The sequence below is a fragment of the Vulpes vulpes genome, chromosome 11 (assembly GCF_048418805.1).
Source record: "Vulpes vulpes isolate BD-2025 chromosome 11, VulVul3, whole genome shotgun sequence".
Lineage (NCBI taxonomy): Eukaryota > Metazoa > Chordata > Mammalia > Carnivora > Canidae > Vulpes > Vulpes vulpes.
In genome coordinates, this window is record NC_132790.1 from 99,609,734 (window position 1) to 99,629,397 (window position 19,664).

Genomic DNA, 19,664 nt, shown 5'->3' on the forward strand with positions numbered 1-19,664 from the left:
ACAAGGGGGGGCGCGGGGGGTGGAGCAGCAGAGGGAGAACGAGAGGGAGAAGCAGACTCCCCGCTGAGCGGGGAGCCCGACGTGGGGCTCGATCCCAGATCCCTGAGATCATGACCTGAGCTGAAGGCAGGCGCTTGCGTGAGCCTCCCAGGAGCCCCTACAGCATTTTAATGAACATTTCATCAGTAGCATGCAAAGCTCAGTAGAACTTTTTGAGTCCTTCTCATGAGCTTCTTGATAGTCGATCACAAGTGCAGTATGGCTTGTTGGCCTTCCGAGCCACGCCAGGCTAGTTTCTCTTCCTTCCCCTTCTTCTGCCTGTGGGTTGAGCACAAGAGCTCTAAGCTCTGGCTGCACATTCCAGTCGCCAGGGGAGCACTAGAAATAGTACCGAGGCCTCCACTTCACCACCCCTGCCTGTGATGGACTTCCCGTGGGTGGGGACCCAGGTGCTGGTATCCTCTTTCATTACCCCCCCCCCAACTTCAAGTGAAAGCCCCCGAGTTGGCGTTCGCTCCTTTTTGTTCATGATACTGTTCGTTTTTAATCTTGTGACCTTTTGTTTTTTAGAGGGTGATGCTTTAATTTGACAATTTAGGTTTAAAATTTAGTTTTTGTTTTCCTAACTGCCGGAAGCACTTTTGACAGTGATCGCATCAAATCCTCAGGGCTGTACAGTTTTCTTGTATTTTTTGAGGTTTCTTGTAGCGACGGTTTTGGGCCTGTTTGGGACCTGGCTAACAGCGATGAAGCCACTATGTTTTCCTTACTTTTTTCTGTAGAACCGAGTTTAAATCCTCACTGTGTCTTGTCCAGGCAGATAACATCCACCGCTTGTACTTTGTTCTCATAACTTGTAGTTACCTCTCAGAGAATTATATTTTCAGATGCTCAGGTCCTCGCCCTCATGGTCTTGCAGGAGAAATAGGTGTCCATACCCACAAATGATGCGACAAAGATTAGAAAAACTATTGATTATGTAAAGTTTACATTGTAGGGTATTATAGAAAAATGATGCATTAAGATTTCAAGGCAGCAATTACTTTAAATTAATTTAGTCAATTAACCAAATAATTAACTTCTGGACCTTTTTTTTTTTTTCCCCTCACTGGGCAAACGTGTATGCTTCTTGACACCTTCTGCCATCACGACCACAGACTATTTGTACCTGGCCCAGATTCGTTTGCTGAGCTTCAAACACAAATGTCTATGTTCAAACACAAATGGAACACTTCTGTGTAAGTGGTCCATTGACCCTACAAACACAGCATTTGTCATTTTGGGCAAAAATTGATCATCCTTCTCCCCATATCCTCCTATTTCCCCGTATCTTTCAGCAACTTTCACCTTATATCTATCAAGACATAAATCAGGAACTCATCATCCTAGACTGAGCCCTTTCTCTCACCTCTGACATCTATAGTGATACCTATTTCAAATCCCCATTCAAAAAAAAAAAAAAAAAAGACCTTTATATCCACCACTTGCTAATTAAATATTATATAGGTATTGTGAGAGGCTCTCCGTCTTACCGTCTCCACTGTCACTGACTAAATTCAAACCTGTCTCATTGTTCACCAGAGTTATTACAAATTTTTTCCTAATCTTATCACCAAACAACTTACTTTCCTTCAGCTTATTCTCTATACTGTGGCCCTAGAGATGTTTTTAAAGACACAGATTGAATCTTATTATTTCCCGATGAAAACCTTTCAGTATATCCCTGTTACCTGTCTCATGAAACAGGTACAGGCTCTGCATTCCTCCCCGTAGCTCTCCAGAATTCCTTTAGATTCATCCTCCCCCGCAGTGTTGCCCAGAGCTCCAGCCACAGGAAGTACTTTAAGTCACTGCTCCATCTTTTCTTCCTCTTTGTCCCTTACCTTGGACCACCCTTTCTGCCCTTGTCCATTTAAAGGAAATCTACAGATTTTTGGGCTCAATTGAGATGTCACTTCTTAATCATAGCACCCCCTTGCATTTTCTCTTCACCTCGCACCTGCACTAGCTCTTGTTGGAAGCAGAAACCAAGTGCTTGTGTCACCAGAGCTTGAATCATGATGAACGGAATGTAGACCCTTCCTCAGTGTTTATGGGGTTCAGAAAGGATACAATAGCTAGTTTGTGATCATGCTGATGAGGTTAACTAAGTTACCAAGGTAAAAACCATCACATCCAGCCATTTCACCATCATGGTTGGTAAAGTTATGCACCTTCACCAGTTATGCACCTGCTGCTCTTCCTGTTGAACAGATTCAAGAAATTGAGAAAGTCAGAAAGTCTGTATGTGATACACCTGATGTAATCATTTCACTCAAAGGGCCTTCTGCCCATTTGAGCAGCTGACGACTGCAAAGGGCAGCGATTTAAATTTAAAAAGCTTGGTTCATGTGGTTTCTGAGTGCGTGGTGTTCCCAGAATTAGCTCAAACATTATGTTCTCTGGGCTTTTGGTGCCCGTCTGTAAAGAATTTCAAATATGTCATGTTATCAGATAATAGTAGTGCTGAAGTGAGGATGTAATATCCATTGGCAAAATTACTTAGATATAATCTATAGTAATTTACTTCCAGTAACATGATTATTCACTTAGAGTCAGTACAACACAAAAACTCAAAAAAGAGAAAAATGTACAAGAACAACAAAAAAAGAATCCCCTTTCTTGTTTTTTTATACTTGATGTTATTCTGTTAGCTTCTCGGGACAGAACTTTCCGTGATATGATTGTGATGGGGAGTATTTGTAGATCATGACCGCTGAGCCGCAGAGTTACTTACCAGAAACTACAAAGACTTATTTCATTGCTGTTCTTTTTCCCGCTGTTATGCATCAAAATTAAAACACAGAGACATTGACAGGAACCAGTTCAATAAGCATTTTATTGAGCGGCTGCCACGTGCAGAGCACGTGCTAAACACTGTAGAGTGTACAGATGAATAACGTGTGGCCCCGCCTCCAGGAGCTCACAATCTGGGGGAAAGGAGCAAGTGAGTAACAATTAAATCTGATAAAAGGCAGAGTGTGGTTGGTGCTATGACAAAGATGGCACTTTTTTAAAACGACAATTAGACCTTTACTTTCTAGTGAAATGTTCTCCGGAAACAACAAGTCAGCCTTTAAATTAATATTGATGTGATCAGAGGAGTCACTAGAATCAAAACACAACAAAACGGTTGGTTCCCTTGTCTTCTCCTTTATTCCTTCAAGCCCACTGCTGTTCCTGATCTGAGCTAATTGGGTGGTGGCGATCCCTGAAACAAGCGGAGTCCTGAGGCCCACAGCCCGACAGCTGAGGCTCTGGGGGTTTTTCCTGAGAAGCCAACACCACCAAAAATCTCAGGGAGCAAATCATATTTCTGCTAAGGGGTTAGTCTTCAAACTATATAAGGAACTTCTAAAACTCAATAACAACAACAACAAAAGTAATAAGCCAATGAATGGGTGCCCCGTGAAGTGACACCGTAGTTTTGCCACTGCGGTGAATCACCTCTCTCGGGGTCCCAGTGCTGTCATTTACTACCAATGGCCTTTTAAAAGGCAAGTAGCTTCTCTTCTTATAGAATGAGCAGGTTGATTTAGACTCTGTAACATCCCTTAGGTTCTTTCCAGCATTAAAATTCTATGCCCTAACTGGGAAGTTTTGCTAAAAGCCAAGTTTTCCTCCTTGGCTTCTGTACATCCAGTGACTCAAGAGAAAAGGAACATACTATTCAGAGGTAAGGAAGCACCTCACTTCTTTCTAAAATATCCCTTTGGATGTTTCTTCCCCTTCACTGATACCTCTAGAGCCAGTCTTCTTTCTCATGAGGTCCTGCATCAGTGAGCTCAATTATCAAAAGAAAAATAGTATGCAGGGCTATCCTATTCTATATGGTTGGGGAAATAGGGTGGCACAGAGGTCAGTTGACAAGAACTGTCCAGGGTGGACACTTGAGAGGTGCAGAGGGCTGGAGACTTGACACACAAATGAGTCTCCAGAAGCATAGGTATAGGGGGAAGGTTTACAAAAAAAGATTATTTGGCTTATCAAGTATTACTGACCCAGAAAGACAGAATAACAGAGACCAGACTTGGACAGATCATTCTAGTTCCCCATGGTGGTATCTGCTTTGGAACACTCATGTTCTACACATCCTATAATAGATGAAAATGTTAGCTTTCCATCTTTTATGCCCCCGTTAAACCAATAGGCTTTGTGTTTTTCCAGTGTGTTTTGGGGCTGTGAGCAAAATACATTTTATCAGTAAAAAAACATTTCTGCTTTTTTTTAAATTAAAATTTTTATTTTATTTTTTTTTAATTAAAAATCTTAATTTTAATTCCAGTGTAGCTAACATATACAGTGTTATATTAGTTTCAGGCCACATTAATATAGTGATTCAACAATTCTATACAGTAGTTAGTGCTCCTCATGATAAGGGTAAAAGCATTTCTGCTTTTTAATTAGCATCCAAGGAAGATTTAACTTTTGTTTTATTTTTAGAGAGGAAGGGGAAATAGGAGAGTTAAATAATTTAAAGGTTGAAGTTTGTTTTTTTTGTTTTTTTTGTTTTAAGATTTTGTTTACTTATTCATGAGAGACACAGAGAGAGTGAGGCAGAGACACAGGCAGAGGGAGAAGCAGGCTCCATGCAGGGAACCCAACGTGGGAATCAATCCTGGGACCCCGGGATCACCCCTGGGTGGAAGGCAGGCGCTAAATTGCTGAGCTGCCCAGGAATCCCCTAAAGGTTGAAGTTTTAAACTAGGAGAATTTTGCAGAAGAATTCTGGAACTTTCACGCTAGTGTACAAACTTGAGGGGATGGCATTCAGTTGGTGCATGGTTCTTGGTGGCCTGGCTCTCTACAGCCTGCATAGTATCAGTGCATAACCAAAGTCTAGTGCCTTTCCCCGCTCCCAGAGTCCCAGGATGAAATGGTCATGTCTCTTGGAGCTTAGAGGACCCACTGATATGTACTGAGTGCCTATCATGTTCCCAACACTGTTCTAAATCCTAGAGATACAATTGAGAACAAAGCAGGAAATAAACAAGTGACACTATATCAAACTAAAAAGTTCCTGCACAGCAAAGGACAAAGGAAATAATCAACAGGATGAAAAAGCAACCTATGAAGTGGGAGAAAATATTGCTAAATCATATTTCTGATAAGGGGTTAATCTTCAAAATATATAAGGAATTTCTAAAACTCAATAGCAACAACAACAAAAGTAATAAGCCAATTTAAAAATGAGCTAAGGGGGCAGCCCCGGTGGCTCAGCGGTTTAGCGCCCCCTTCAGCTCAGGGCATGATCCTGGAGACCTGGGATTGAGTCCCACCGCGGGCTCCCTGCATGGAGCCTGCTTCTCCCTCTGCCTGTCTCTTCCCCCCGCGCCCCCTCTGTGTGTGTGTGTCTCTCATGAATAAATAAATAAGATCTTTTAAAAAAAAAATGAGCTAAGGGCTTGAATAGACATTTCTCCAAAGAAGACATACAAATGGCCAACAGACACATGAAAAGATGCTCAGCATCACTAATCATCAGGGAAATGCAGATCAAAACCACAATAAGCTAACACATCAGTGCTGTTAGGATGGTTATTATTAAACAAACAAGACAAGACAGCGAGTATTGGTAAAGGATGTAGAGAAATTGGAGACCCCACACACCATTGGGAGGAATGCAAAATGGTGCAGCTGCTAAGGAAAACAGTGTGGAGGTTCCTCAAAAAATTCAAAATAGAACTACCATGTGATCCAGCAAGCCCACTTCTAAATATACATTTATATTTAGAATATAAATCCAATAGCCAATATCCAAAAGAATTGAAATCAGGATTCCTAAAGGATATTTGCACTCCCATGTTCATTGCAGCACCATTCTCAACAGCTAAGATGTGGAAACAACCTGTTTCCACTGACAGATGGATGAATGAAGAAAAGGTGGTGTACACAAACAATGAAATACCATTTAACGTTTAAAGAGGAGGACACCTTGCAATATGCACCAACCTGGATGAATGAATGTGAAGATGTTATGCTAAGTGAAATGCTAAGTGAAATAAGCCAGAAAGAGAAAAACAAATGCTGCATGATTCTACTTTATATGAGGTATCTAAAATAGCCAAATTCATAAAATCAAAGAATGGAATTATGATTAGCAGGGACTGGAGGCGAGGGGTTCTTAAGCAATTATTAATCAGCAGGTGTAGAGTTTAAGTTAAGCAAGATCGATAACCTTTAGAGATCTTCTGTACAGCATCATACCCATAGTTTACAATAATGTATACTTCAGTGTGGTAAAATGTGTTAAAAAGATAGATCTTCTGATAAGTGTTCTCACTGCAATTAAAAGAAAAAAAAAGAACATCACTGCTTTCCTGGAGCTACTGTCTAATGAGCTAGACAGACAATCCTGTCAAGTTATGTCATTGCTAAGGGTTATATGGGATGGAAGAAGTTTCAGTTTTTTTCCTGAAAGATCCCAAGATTATTCTAAATCAGGAAAAAAGTCACCAAAAGAAAATTCTGACAGAAATGATCCACCCACCTATATATTCCCAGTTTGGGAATTTCTCTGAATTTGATATATCACACAGGTTAGTGATTTCTATTGCTTTTGGTTGAAAGAGAAGTGGATTTTCCCAATTTCACGTCAGAATAGGAGTCCTGGCTCTCTTATCTCTCAGGTAATCGGATGAGTCACTCAGAGTACTTCAGTCTATTAACAACTCTTATGCAACCACAATGAATAGTTTAAAGGGGCTCTTTGGTCCTACTGTGCTTTTTTTACCTTTGGGTAAAAATTTTGCACTTAGTGGAACAGTGGAAAGAGCTTGTGCTTTGCAGTCAGAAGGGATGGGTGCATGGTGGAAAGTGGGAGTTAGACAGAGTGGGCGGCCCCGGGTTAAGATTCCTGCTCTGCCATTTACTGTATAAACTTAGACAACCTGCATATCTCTGAGCTTCAGTGGTTCCTTTATAAACTGAGGAAAATAGCATCTATTTTTGCCTTGTGGGGTTGTATTTTTGTATAATGTGCCTGTCTTAGAACTCAGGTGCTCATCAAATAGCAGCTGGTGTTATAGTCTGGTCATGATGGGTCTTCTAGAATGACTTCATGTAGTGGCAAAGTCAGCATCCTCAAGTGTGTTAGGGTAAGGGGGAAACCTGAGCGTGAAGCAATTTTAGATGGAGCACTTTCAAAGGGGCAATGGTGGCCCCGGAAGACCTTGAACCCACCTCTTTCCATGGACACATTGAATCTACAGCTATGTAGAACCCACCTCTTTCCATGGACACATTGAATCTACAGCTATGTAGGGAACAATTCCCTTTGATAAAGACCTGAAAAACAGCTGGGCAGTTTCCTCATGACAAACAGTAAAATGGCCAAATGGAGATGGGTGGGAGAGACAGATAGGTGGTGTTGCCAAAAACCCTATTCCTGGTACAGCGACCCACAATCAGTAGAGATGTCATAAATCCGGAGCTTCTTCCTGAGGAGTGAGGACATTGTTCCCCACATTAGGCGCCCCAACCTGTAAGACCTGTAATGGAGAGATGTTGGCTGTGAAAACTAATACGATTTAAATCTAAGAGACCCAAAGGGCCGGAGGGAACCAGGATAATTCTCTTAACGGGCTTGCTTGCAGACTCAGTTCACTCCAGGGACCAGCACAAAAGGAACAGTTTGAAAAGGGCCTGGACTATATGTGAAGGAAATTCATTTGCTGATCTCAATGCATCTGTCAGAGGGCATGAGCCTGTTGGGACTCTGCAGGGATGGAGGGGTGGGTGGGTGCCAATTTTGCTCTCTCTCTACCTTGAGAACGTACACAAAAGTGCCTCAGTTCTGTGCTATTCTGGTGCCTTGCTGAAGTCAATGAGCACACGCAGTATACATGGGGGGTTTTGCTTAATTTCCTGGCTCTGGTGGTCCAGGGGCTTGTGTTCCTGGATTCCATAGACTGTAACAATTTGAGAGATGGGTTTTGGCAGGCAGCCACCCTCAGGGCACTACGCAGCAGATTGAAAATCACCTCCAGTATTTCTGTGAGAAAGGCCCATTTGCTTGTCCTAGAGCTTCAGTCTGAGGGGCAGACTTCAGGTTTACCACAAATCTAGAGGCTCTGGAGGTGCTTTCAGAGAATGCAGGCTGGGGGACACTATCCTTGTGCTCTCCCACAGCCTTACTCTCCCCAGTACCTACCAAAAAGGAGTTTATACACTCTTCTGAAGTCCCAGTTTTCATAGCTATAACCCAGAGACACCTGTCGATCACTTGGTCTAGAGGCCAGTAGGGTTTACAATTGTAGTCCCTCAAAATTACATATACTTACACACTTTAGAATTTGCTGCCTGAGGGTCTTCCCATCAACCTGAACCTGAGTACTAAATGAGATTCCTCCTTTTGAAGTACTGACAAGTCTTGGCACACCCTCAACAACTGGGGCCTACGAAGAATAAATCATGTTGCTTTGACAATTACAAAGGTTGAGAGACAACAGAGACCTAGGACAAAGTTGAAAGATAAGACTCCTCTCTTCCACAAGTCCATTCTTTTCATAGAAACAAACAAAAAGAGTCAAACAAAAAGAGAAATCAGAGGAATATGTTCTAAGTGAAAGAACAAGTTAAAACCTCAGGAAAAAAAAAATCTTAGTGAAACGGAGATTAGTAATTTATCTCTAGTTAAAAGTAATTGTTGTAAAGATGTTCAAACAACCTCAGGAGAAAAATGGAAGTGAAAGACCTGCACACTGAAAAGACATGTATGACAGAAATTGAGGAAGACAAAAATAAATGGAAAGATATTCTATGCTCCTGGATTGGAAGAATTAATAGTGATAAGATGTCCATATTACCAAAGCAACCCACCGGTTCAGTGCAATCCCTATCAAAATTCCAAAGGTATTTTTCACAGAAACAGAACAAACAATCCTAAAATTTGTGTGGAAAACACAAGAGATCCCAAATAGCCAAAACAATCTTGAGAGAGAAAATAAAAGCTGGAGGCATCGTGCTCCCATATCAAACTGTATTACAAAGCAATAGTAATAAAAAATGTATAGTATTAGCTTAAGAACAGATATATGGATCAATGGTACACACAGGGAGCCCAGAAATAATTCCACACATATAAAATGGTAGTTAATTTATGACAGAAGAGGCAAGAATATACTGGGAAAGGACAATCTCTTCAATAAATTGTGTTGGGAAAACTCAATGGCCACATGCAAAGGAATGCAACTAGAGAAATACACCATACACAAAAATTACCTCAAAATAGATGAAAGACATGAATATAAGACCTGAAAACATAAAATGCCTAGAAGAAAACTTAGAGAGTAAGCTCCTTGACATTGGTCTTGGGAATGATTTCCTTGGATCTGACTCCAAAAGCAAAGACAACAAAAGCAAAAATAAACAAGTGGGACTACATCAAACTAAAAGCCTTCTGCAAAGGAAGGAGCAAAGGAAACCATAAACACAAAAAAAGTCCCCTACTAAATGGGAGAATATATTTGAGATATATAAACAATTATATACACATGTATATATATGTGTATGTGTGTATATTATATATACACATGTGTATATAATTGTTTATATATATAAATTGTTTATATATATGTTGTTTATATATATATATATACACACACACACACAATCCAATTAAATATGTGATAGAGGTAAAGGGGATTAAGAGGTACAAGCATCTAGTTTTAAAATAATTAGTCCTGGGGATGTAATGCACAGCATGCTGATTATAGTCAGTCATGTGTTGTGCGTATATGAAAGTTGCTGAGAGAATAAAAGTCATCAAAAATAGATGAAAAAAATTTTTTTCATAACTTTGTATGCTGACAGATGGCAATTCGGTTTATTGAAGTGATGGTCATTTTACAGTGTATACAAAGATCGAAGCATTGTATTACATACCTGAAACTAATCTAATGTTATATGTTAATTATATCTCAAAAAATTAAGTTTTCTGATCCATGAAAGTGGTATATCTTTTCCATGTTTTTAAGTCTTACTTAATTCCTTTCAATCGCATTTTGTTGTTTCCAGCATACACATCCTGTGCTTCTTCCGTTAAATTTATGCCTAAATGTTTTATTCTTCTGGTAGGATTGTAGATGGCGTTGTTTTCTTAATTCATTCTTGGATTGTTCATTGCTAGCATATATGAGTAAAAGTGAGTTTTGTGTGTTGAAGATAAGTAAATAAAAATGAGCGCTTGCATTTTTTAGAGTTTGGCAAGGAAATGGTATTCGTCCTAATAACTGAAATTCTATATACCGTACAGATCAACAGCTCAGGGGTGGGGGATTGGGATGGAAGAGGAGAGGCCCCTCTTTCTCCTTCATTCACATTTTCCTTTCTGAGTTGTGTCGCTTAGTTTGTAAGACTATCAGGAAAAGGTCAGAAAAGCCTGCCTCGTTTCTACACCCGCAAACTGGAGATGTCGTCTCTCTTATATGACTGGTTTGAAAGAGAAATGAAGGCATATAGGAAACTCGGAAGTCTTGGTGAGAGAATGTTAATAAATGTAAAGGGTTCTCGTGGTTACTGCAGTTGCAAAATGAGAATTCTCCTTTCCTTGAGTACTTGAGGAAGATAGAGAAATCACTGTTTTGTACTACTGGCTTTAAAGGAGTTGCTCTGGGACCACAAGATGCTGGGAAACTGAACACTTTCAGGGAAGGAGGTGTTAACAATTTTGTTGTTTTAAGTTTGAAAGTTACACATGAGTGGGTGAAAGAGGAGTTTCACTCCAGGTGCTTTTGCAATCCAGTGGATTTATTACATCCCAAAAGGCGGCAGGATCAGGCTGTTGACTTTTGCCTTTCTTCCCTGCTATAAAAATGATGTCTTTGTGCATTCATTGCCTCACCGCCTGGGTTCTTCAGGGTAATAAGAGAGAGAGGAGAAACACCTGGTGCCCCTCTCAAGGGCGTCTCAGTCATCTTTCCCATCCACCCTGCTAGTTCAGCTTCGAGGGCCGTGCTGCTTAGAGTGGCCCTTCTTTTGTTCGGTTGAATGACCCCAAAGAAGAATAAGTTTACTTGAGAAAATGATGACTCCAAAATTTAAAAAAAAAAAAATTCCTCTTTCTTGCTTTCCTACTCTTCACTGAATACCACACACGCACACACACACACACACACACACACACGAACTCTTACACACAGAGACCATTGGAGGCTGGAAGAAAAATCAAAGAGCAGGATACTACTTCATCTCTCAGGGCCGACACCTGCTCCAGGTGGCTGCTAGTGTCTGGCCTCCGGCTGGACTTGAAAGGTATTTTCAGGTAACCTGCACTATCCATTATTTTAGGGCAAGAATCACCACCATTTGGTTTTTTCTCCTCTGTTGTGCTTTTTCTCTTTTCTGTGTTGCTCTTCAGTATCAGATTTACTGTGTTCCATAAATGGAAGCTTTTCCTGAAACTTTGAGGCTGCATCCAAATCAAAACAATATATAGGTTTTGTTATATCACCATTTTGCCTTGAAAAATATTTTCTTTGCCCTAGCTTTATGTTAACATAGTGAGATAGTTCATGACTGACCATTGAACCTGGAGGTGTTATCATCATTTTATTTAAGACCTAATGATCCAAGGGTGCCTGAATGGATCACTCAGTTAAGTGGCCAACTCTTGGTTTTGGCTCAGGTCGTGATCTCAGGGTCCTGTGATCAAGCCCTGGATCGAGCCCTCATCAGGCTCCCCACTCAGCGGGGAGTCTGCTTAAGGATTCTCTATCTCCTTCTCTCTCTGCCCCTCCCTCCCCCAGGTGCACACGTGCTCTCTCTCAAATAAATAAATCTTAAAAAAAATAATAAAAAGGTGTAATGATTCAATCATAGTACTTCAAGTTCCTGTCATTCCCAGGAACAGTATGCCCTGTGCTTTTGAATCTGAGTAATCACCCCAGGGGGGTCTAATGATGCATCGTGAAAGTTCTCAAGGAAGAAATGGCAAACACTACAGTGTACTAGTGCTCTGTGAAACTAACCACCATAATTCCAGTATTATTTGAGAGTTCTGTGGTCATAAATAGCTATCTATTTTTCTTGAAAGTGTAATTCACTGTGGACATTTTAATATGTAAAACACTCCCTCCTGGAGTTATAAACATGAATCAAAATGCAATCTGAAGCACCTCAAAGTAATATAACAGAAGAGCAGAAAAGCACTAAACAAAGGTATGACATTTATTTTTACAAAAGGAATAAACATGAGAAGGGTTTATCAACTTCATCTATGCCCTGCTTTCAAGTTTTGTTGCCACCTGAAACATTAGTGTCGTGTATCTAACTCCTCCCCTCTGTACTATACTTGTTTTAAGACAACATTTTGTTTTTTGTTTTTTTTTAATTTTTTTTTTTAATTTTTTATTTATTTATGATAGTCACAGAGAGAGAGAGAGAGGCAGAGACACAGGCGGAGGGAGAAGCAGGCTCCATGCACCGGGAGCCTGATGTGGGATTCGATCCCGGGTCTCCAGGATCGCGCCCTGGGCCAAAGGCAGGCGCCAAACCGCTGCGCCACCCAGGGATCCCTTAAGACAACATTTTGGATGGGCACATTTTGTCTTTCATTTGTGGCGTGTGCCTGAGCTCAGAACCAAACAATTTATATATTATTTGTGATTACCTGTAAAAGTCCATGCAGCATTTGCTGTCACTAAATCAGTTCATAACTGAGAAAGTGAACCTTAAAACAACAGAAACCTGGAAGCAAATCAATTTTATGACAATTAAAATTAATCATATTAAGCTATTTATACATGAAATCTCCTGCCATATTTGCTGTCAAAATGTTGAGGACACAACAGGAACGCTTTCCTGAAGAGTCACTGTAAGGAATGGTGTTTCTCCTCAGGGGTAGTGTGAGCACATTTTCCGTTTTACCCCTCCTGCCAGACACCTTAGAACCATATTTGAACCCTAAGTCATAATAGAACCATATTTGAACCCTAAGTCGTAATAGCTACGTGAATATATGTAAACATGGTCCTGATAAATCATTTTTCCTGATCATGATTTTTACTTATGTAAGTATTTCCTTTTGTAATACTTTTTGGTCATGCAGACAAAATCTACTTGTTTTATATAGTTCCCGATCTCTTGATTTCAGTCTTAACACCCCTGGGTTTGCATGTTCTTTTTGTGAGTTGTCACAAATCATGTGGGAATCAAGTGGAGTGGAGTTAAAATAAATACAACTATTGTGCTTCTAATTCTCAACCTGCAAGAAATTAAAATACTGATGACTCGGTGGTGATGAACTTAGGACAAACTGATATATCAGTCACACCATCTTGTTTGAAAAAGGTTTTCTCTGCTTAAAATGACAATGACACCAAACTAAATCTCCCTCATGTCTTCAAACTGAATTTCTTTCTAAAGAAAAAGTTACGGAGATGTTTTCTAGATTTTTTTTTAATTCCCCAATTTTTTTATATGAATGTCTTAGTCATGTTATTGGAGATAAAACCCATACTTAATTAGAATTTATCAGACAGTTTTTATATATGGTCCGCTCTCAGTTCCTTTTAAGAGATCAAAATAGGACTCCCATCTGACATCCCACAATAGTTACTGAAATTGTAGCTAAAATGCTGATTTGGGCAGCTGACTTTGTACTGCTTACCTTGCAAAGCAGGGTCTGGAAACAGTTCTGATTTAACCTCATTGTACTAATTACTGTAAACTCCTTCCATGAGTAGGATAATAATTGCCCACTAATTGTTGCCCTGAAAGTGGTATAACTACAGTGAGGCCATTAGCTAATAATATAGGATGCTCTCAAGTGTATGCATGTGTGCTGATGTTTGAAAGGTTATCTGAAGTCAAGCATTGTCCATTTATCAATGACTGTATCAAGGTTTATGTAATGGTCTATTAAGATTGGGGGGATATTACTCTTGTTTCCAAAAAAAAAGTGCTTAACCATGATTTTGTTTTTTTATTTTATTGAAGTGTAGTTGACATACAGTGTTACATCAGCTTCAGGTGGACAACAGAGTGATTCCACAACTCTACATTATGCTGTGTTCACCACAAGTGCAGCCACCATCTGTCACCATACAATTCTATTATAATACCATTGACTGTCCTCCCTATGCTGTACTTTTCACCCTTGTGACTTATTCATTCCATAACTGGCCTGTAACTCCCACTCTGCTTCGCCCATTGCACCCCCCCTCTCTAGCAATCATTAGTTCATTCTTTGTATTTATGAGTATGTTTTTGCTTTTCGTTTGTTCATTTGTTTCGTTTTTTAGATTTCACATAAAAGTGAAATCATATTTCATATTTGTCTTTCTTTGCCTGGCATCTTTCACTTAGCATAATTCTCTCTCTCATGATCTCATTCTTTTTTAAAGCTGACTAATATTCCAACAATGATTATTGTTATGCTGTCATCATAACATCTGAGCAGAAAGATATGGGAATGTTGGCACCTATTCTTTAGCTTACTACTACCCTCAAACTATTGCCTGGGAGCAGGCAATGTTTCCCCATTTTCTCATTTAGTCTTATAGTATTTATGCTTTTTCATCTTTAACTAAATTAGTCTTCTGAAGTCAGGAATTTTTATGTATTTATGGAATCTCCAAATTCTATACAGAGACTAAGTCATGGTATGCCACAGACAGACAGACAAATCTACTTAAAGAACCACCTGGATTTCATTTTGTAGTGGTCATAAGAAAGCATACCTTTGATCACGTAAGCTGGAATGCTGCTACACTTAAAGAAATAGTTTTAGATGACAGTAATCAGAGGCAGATTACCTGAAACTACCTGACAAAGGGTATCTCAGTGTTAAAATAAACTAGGAAATTTTTTTAAAATTTAAATATACGTGAATCTAAAGCTTTGACAACTTGAACTTCAGTATTGTCACCTGCTCCAGAATTGTTGGTATATTTAGTAGTATTAGGAACACAAAGGTAAACATATTTCAATATAATATTAATACATTGCAATTCCAGAAAGATACATCTGAATGGGTTTTGTACAAGCGAAGTAATGGATTGCAGACCTGGATATATTCTGATTCTTCAAGAAGTAGAAATACTTTCAAGTGAGATGTCTCACATAGTGAGCTAATTTTAATTTGTTTATCATATTTCAAACAGAAAGTTAATATTCACCCTGGAATAGTAATACTGTTTTTATTGTGGTGAGCAGATTGAATCAAATAATAAGAGTATAATTTGTAACGAGTTCTTATGTTTTCCATAGGTGGATAAGCGGAGCAGCTGTAGTCAATGCATTTTATTCGTCAGGCAGAAATCAGATAGGTAAGGCCTATTCCTAAATAATTCTTGAATATTTCTCTGTTGTTACCAGCTTACAGTGAATTGCATGACCAATTTATAGTGTTCCCATAAAAGCACAGCTGAGGCTGAGTTATTGATTTATTGAATATACTCCTTGAAAGTAAATGCATCCATGTACCTCTTTTCACTATAATAGCAAATTTTAAGTTAGTACAAATTACACTAAGTGGTTTTCTTTCTTTTGCAATGTTCTCATTTGTGGCTAAGTGGTTTATCTTATTTATGTCTAAGTGCTTTTATTTTATTTCTAAATACTTTTTAAACATCTCTTACAGCTTCATAAAGTTATATTGACTTTAAGACTCTAAGCATCAGCAACTTAAAGAGGTTTAAGGTTCCAAGAACCAGCTTTGCAGATATCCAGTTCTCCAGGCAATTCTGTATGCTGACTCTAGTGGGGATGGTCCTGATCTTTATCACCTATTTTTCTAGACAACTCCAATGGTCTAGAAAGTTGAAAAGTCAGTTATATTTGGTTGAACCATGTGGAACTGCATTTACTTAACTACTTTTAATCAAAAAAGAAAAAAGTTAATATGTTCACTATTAGTAATATTATAGGAATATGTGTAGAAATAAATACATGAATGAAGGATATAATGAATAACTAAATGGCCTGATATAACAAAAATATATTGATTCTCCTCCTGAGAAGACCTTGAGATCTTTAAATTCTTTCTTAAGTATTATATCAGTAGACCCATTTTCCTCCCCAAGGATCTTAAATGTGTAGAAAGGCACCCAACAGATTCAGTACTACCAGAGACATACTAAACAAACAGTACAATCAGCTTCTCCAGGTGCACCTAGTCCAGCCCTTCATTTCTAAGTGTAGTCAAGGATCAAAAGGGAAGATAATTTCAGCATTATTCTAAAATAAACCTCTCAAAGTCTGCCCTAAACCTCATTTTTCTTGAATTCTGTTACTAATTAGATTAAAAATGATGAAAAATACTGCAAGATTTTTATCATTAGCTAAAAAACAAACTTTAAAAGAAATTATAACCCTTATTTTAAAATTTGATTATAGGTTTCCCCAATTGCTTTTAAATATAGGAAGAGCCAAAGTAAGAAATTATCTGCATTTTCTTCTAGTATTTTTATGGTCTTTATTTTTGGAGTAAATCTGTAATCCATCTGGAATTGATTTTGGTACATGACATGAAAATACATTATATAAAGTAATCAGAAAAGTTTCTTTACATAACATGTAAACAATAAGTAAGGCATGTGTACCTGTTAAAATCAATTTGCTCAAAGTCTAAGCTAATACATTTCCTAGCTAGTGCAATGATTACCTAAGCTCAGACCAGAGTCTGTTTAATGATCAACTCAGAATGCAATGCATTCCTAGAAACCATTCAGACCCTTAGAAGTGCCTTTCTCTGGAGAGCCTTCACTTTGTTTTTTGGGTTTCTTGTTGTTTAAGAAAGAGCCTGCACACATGATCATGTAGGTGTGGGGTAGGGGTAGGGACAGAGAGTCTTAACCAGGCTCCACACTCAGCATGGTGGGGCTCAGTCTCATGACCCTGAGATCATGACCTGAGCCAAAATCATGAGTCTAATACTTAATCAACCACCCCAACCCAGGAACCCCAACTTTGAAGACCTGTTTTTGATATTTAGTAGTTCTGTCAGTGTAAGATCTAATTCATTCTAGATGTGAACTTAAATAGGATAATGACCTTTTAATGGAATTCCAAGGCAAATAGAGACAGCCTGGCCTTTGTTCTGTATTCGGGTAGACTCTAAGGGATATAGCTTCATTTTAAACCAGCTCAGGAAGGACCCTGGATCCTATCAGATCTGGTGCTGATTCACTCCAACAAGAAGACCCATATGGACCCTCTGTCGGACCACTTTGGCATGTTCATCCCTTCAGCCCCTCTCAAGAGCAGATCCACAGAGTTTAGGTCAAGACAGTACCTTGTTTGGCTCTGAATTACTCCATAACCCTGAAGTGGGCTCTAAATTGATTTACCTTAGAGATTCCCTGATCAGAGAAGACCAGAGAATGTTCTCAATTTGAACTTAATACCCTCAAACCAAAGAAGCACACAGCAAAAGGAAAAAGAAGGTAAAAAAGGGCCTAACTTTTCACAAAATAGTTATCCTCCAAATAATCAAAAATTGGCTACAGTAAGCATTTTTAATAAGAAAGGCCTTTTAAAGACTCTCAAGGTAAATTCATCAGATAGAAATTCAAAATCTGAAAAATTGTTCATGTCTTTTCATATGCTTGTCTGCTAATAACAGCAGTTCAGAGGAAGGGAAAGTGTCATGCAAGAGGAGAAATCTTTGACATGTGTACATTTTCTCTTTGACAATTCATTTAAATCTTCAAAGTGGGGATTGTCTTAACTAAAAATAGTTGGAGACCCAGACCTCCATCCTTCTTCTTGATAGAAGTGAGTGTGTGGCTATGTTTGTGTGTATGTGTGCTTGCACATGTGCCTGTCTGTATACATACATAGATATACAACTTTTGATTTTCATACCATGCATTACGGAATTAGAGTTGGTATAGAATAACATGTGTCTCATAAATGATCCTCCCTTCCTCACACAAATGTCTTAGATTATGTACAATTTTTCCTGGGATTGGCCTTTCTGTGTTATGGCAAAAAAGTTGTTTTATTATCATATAGGGAGTAATTCATATTAATAATTTCTTTTTTTTAATTCAATTGCCGCAACCTTTTGTTATAACTCATATAGGCAGACTATTCTAAATTTTGTGCACCCCTGCCACTTTATGTCAATTAAAAAAAAAATCAACTTCCTGGAGAGGAAGGCATCCAAAAGTATTTAATTCACTGTCTCCTTTTCCCCATACATTTGCTCTATTGAGTTCCAGAAAGCTTCCAAGGATTATTTAATATATTCAGCCTGAGTGGTGTATAGCTACTTTGAAATAATTAAATTTTCTAACGTCACCCTCCGTGTTCTTAGGAATCTTATTTTCAGACTTAAAAATCAAGAGTAAATGTTTCCAAACCTATTGATACTCCATTTCATGTAAAAAAAATCTATTGAACTTTTTTCCACCCCAAGTTGATTTTACCTGTCATTGAACTTTTTTTTTTTTTTTTTTTTTCTGAAATTGAATTGCTTGCATGCAGCCTTAAAAAACTAAACCAGGGAAGGGAGGGCATGGGAGTAGGGAGAAACACATTTTTTTTTGTTTGTTTCATGGATCAATGACTTATTTAATTAACTGACTTGTTGACAATCATGAATGTAAAAAAAGTACAACTAAGTAGTTGGTTGTTATTGACAGTTGTGAAGTCTACTAGTAACTGCAATAAGCTAATGGGGAAAATCCTCATCATTGAGATTTGGCTGACAGTGTAAAAGGAGAAATCATAAATTGCAAAGCTGAATTTGAAGACTAGTATTTAATATGAGCCATAAAAATCTTATCACTTGCCTGAAGAATGACATATCAGGGTATAATTAAAGTGGTAGGATCTTTACAGTTAATGTTTAGTCTTGATAGCACGTTTCATAAGAGCATTTTATATAAAGGGTGGATTTTAATCAAAGTACATAGTGTGGGAGATAGTATTCACTTTAAGTTAATAAAGTACTGCACATAATTTTAATACCTTAAGCTAAAAATAATTTCTTGGCACTGTTGATAACTCAGGCAGCTACATGTGAGGTGTAACTTTCATCAAAATTCTCCAAGGACAGAAGTATTTATGTTCTAATTATTTTGTCATTTTGGATGCTATGGCAACTTTCTAGATTTTTTTAAAGCTCTGGAGGGCACTTAAATTGTCCAGCATCTTTTTAAAGTCTCCTCTGTAAACATCTAATATTTATCTTTGAAATCCATGCAAGGATCTGCCACATTCGCCCCACCTAAAAAACAGAAAACAAAAACAAAAACAACATTTGCTACTCTGTAAACTAGATCTTAGATTTCGTAAGGTCAAGGCCCTTCTCTTGTATTCCTGGAATCCCACTTAGCAATTCCTTAAGGAATTATTTCTTTAATAGGTGTTGATACTAAAGATTTTTTAAATTACAGAACATAATTCAGTAGGTACTAGAATTTTAAAACACGAAAGATGAAATTGTTAAGTTATGAGCATTATGAGAGGAGGAGAGGACCATGGAGTCAAAGGCTGGGAAGGAGATGCTGTATTTAGTTAGAAAGCATCAAAACCACCCTTTGGAAAGCTTTTGAGCAGGGAAGTGATAATGACCAGAGTTGTACTTTAATTCAGGCTGGAGGATGGATTAGGTTTAGGATGGGTTATAGTTGGGCGAGACAAGAAGTAGAAAGATCATGTAGGAAATTAAGTAA

The 19,664-nt window shown here is 38.5% G+C and overlaps 1 protein-coding gene across 15 annotated transcripts in view; it reads left to right on the forward strand.

Moving 5' to 3' along the window:
- The window catches only part of MME (membrane metalloendopeptidase), a 137,686-nt gene that overhangs the window by 102,055 nt on the left and 15,967 nt on the right, over nt 1-19,664 (forward strand). For all 15 annotated transcript variants that reach the window (XM_072727210.1, XM_072727204.1, XM_072727207.1 and 12 more), the window contains one exon: nt 15,250-15,308. In XM_072727210.1, the coding sequence (XP_072583311.1) occupies nt 15,250-15,308 (59 nt within the window). The remainder of the gene's footprint in view (nt 1-15,249; nt 15,309-19,664) is intronic.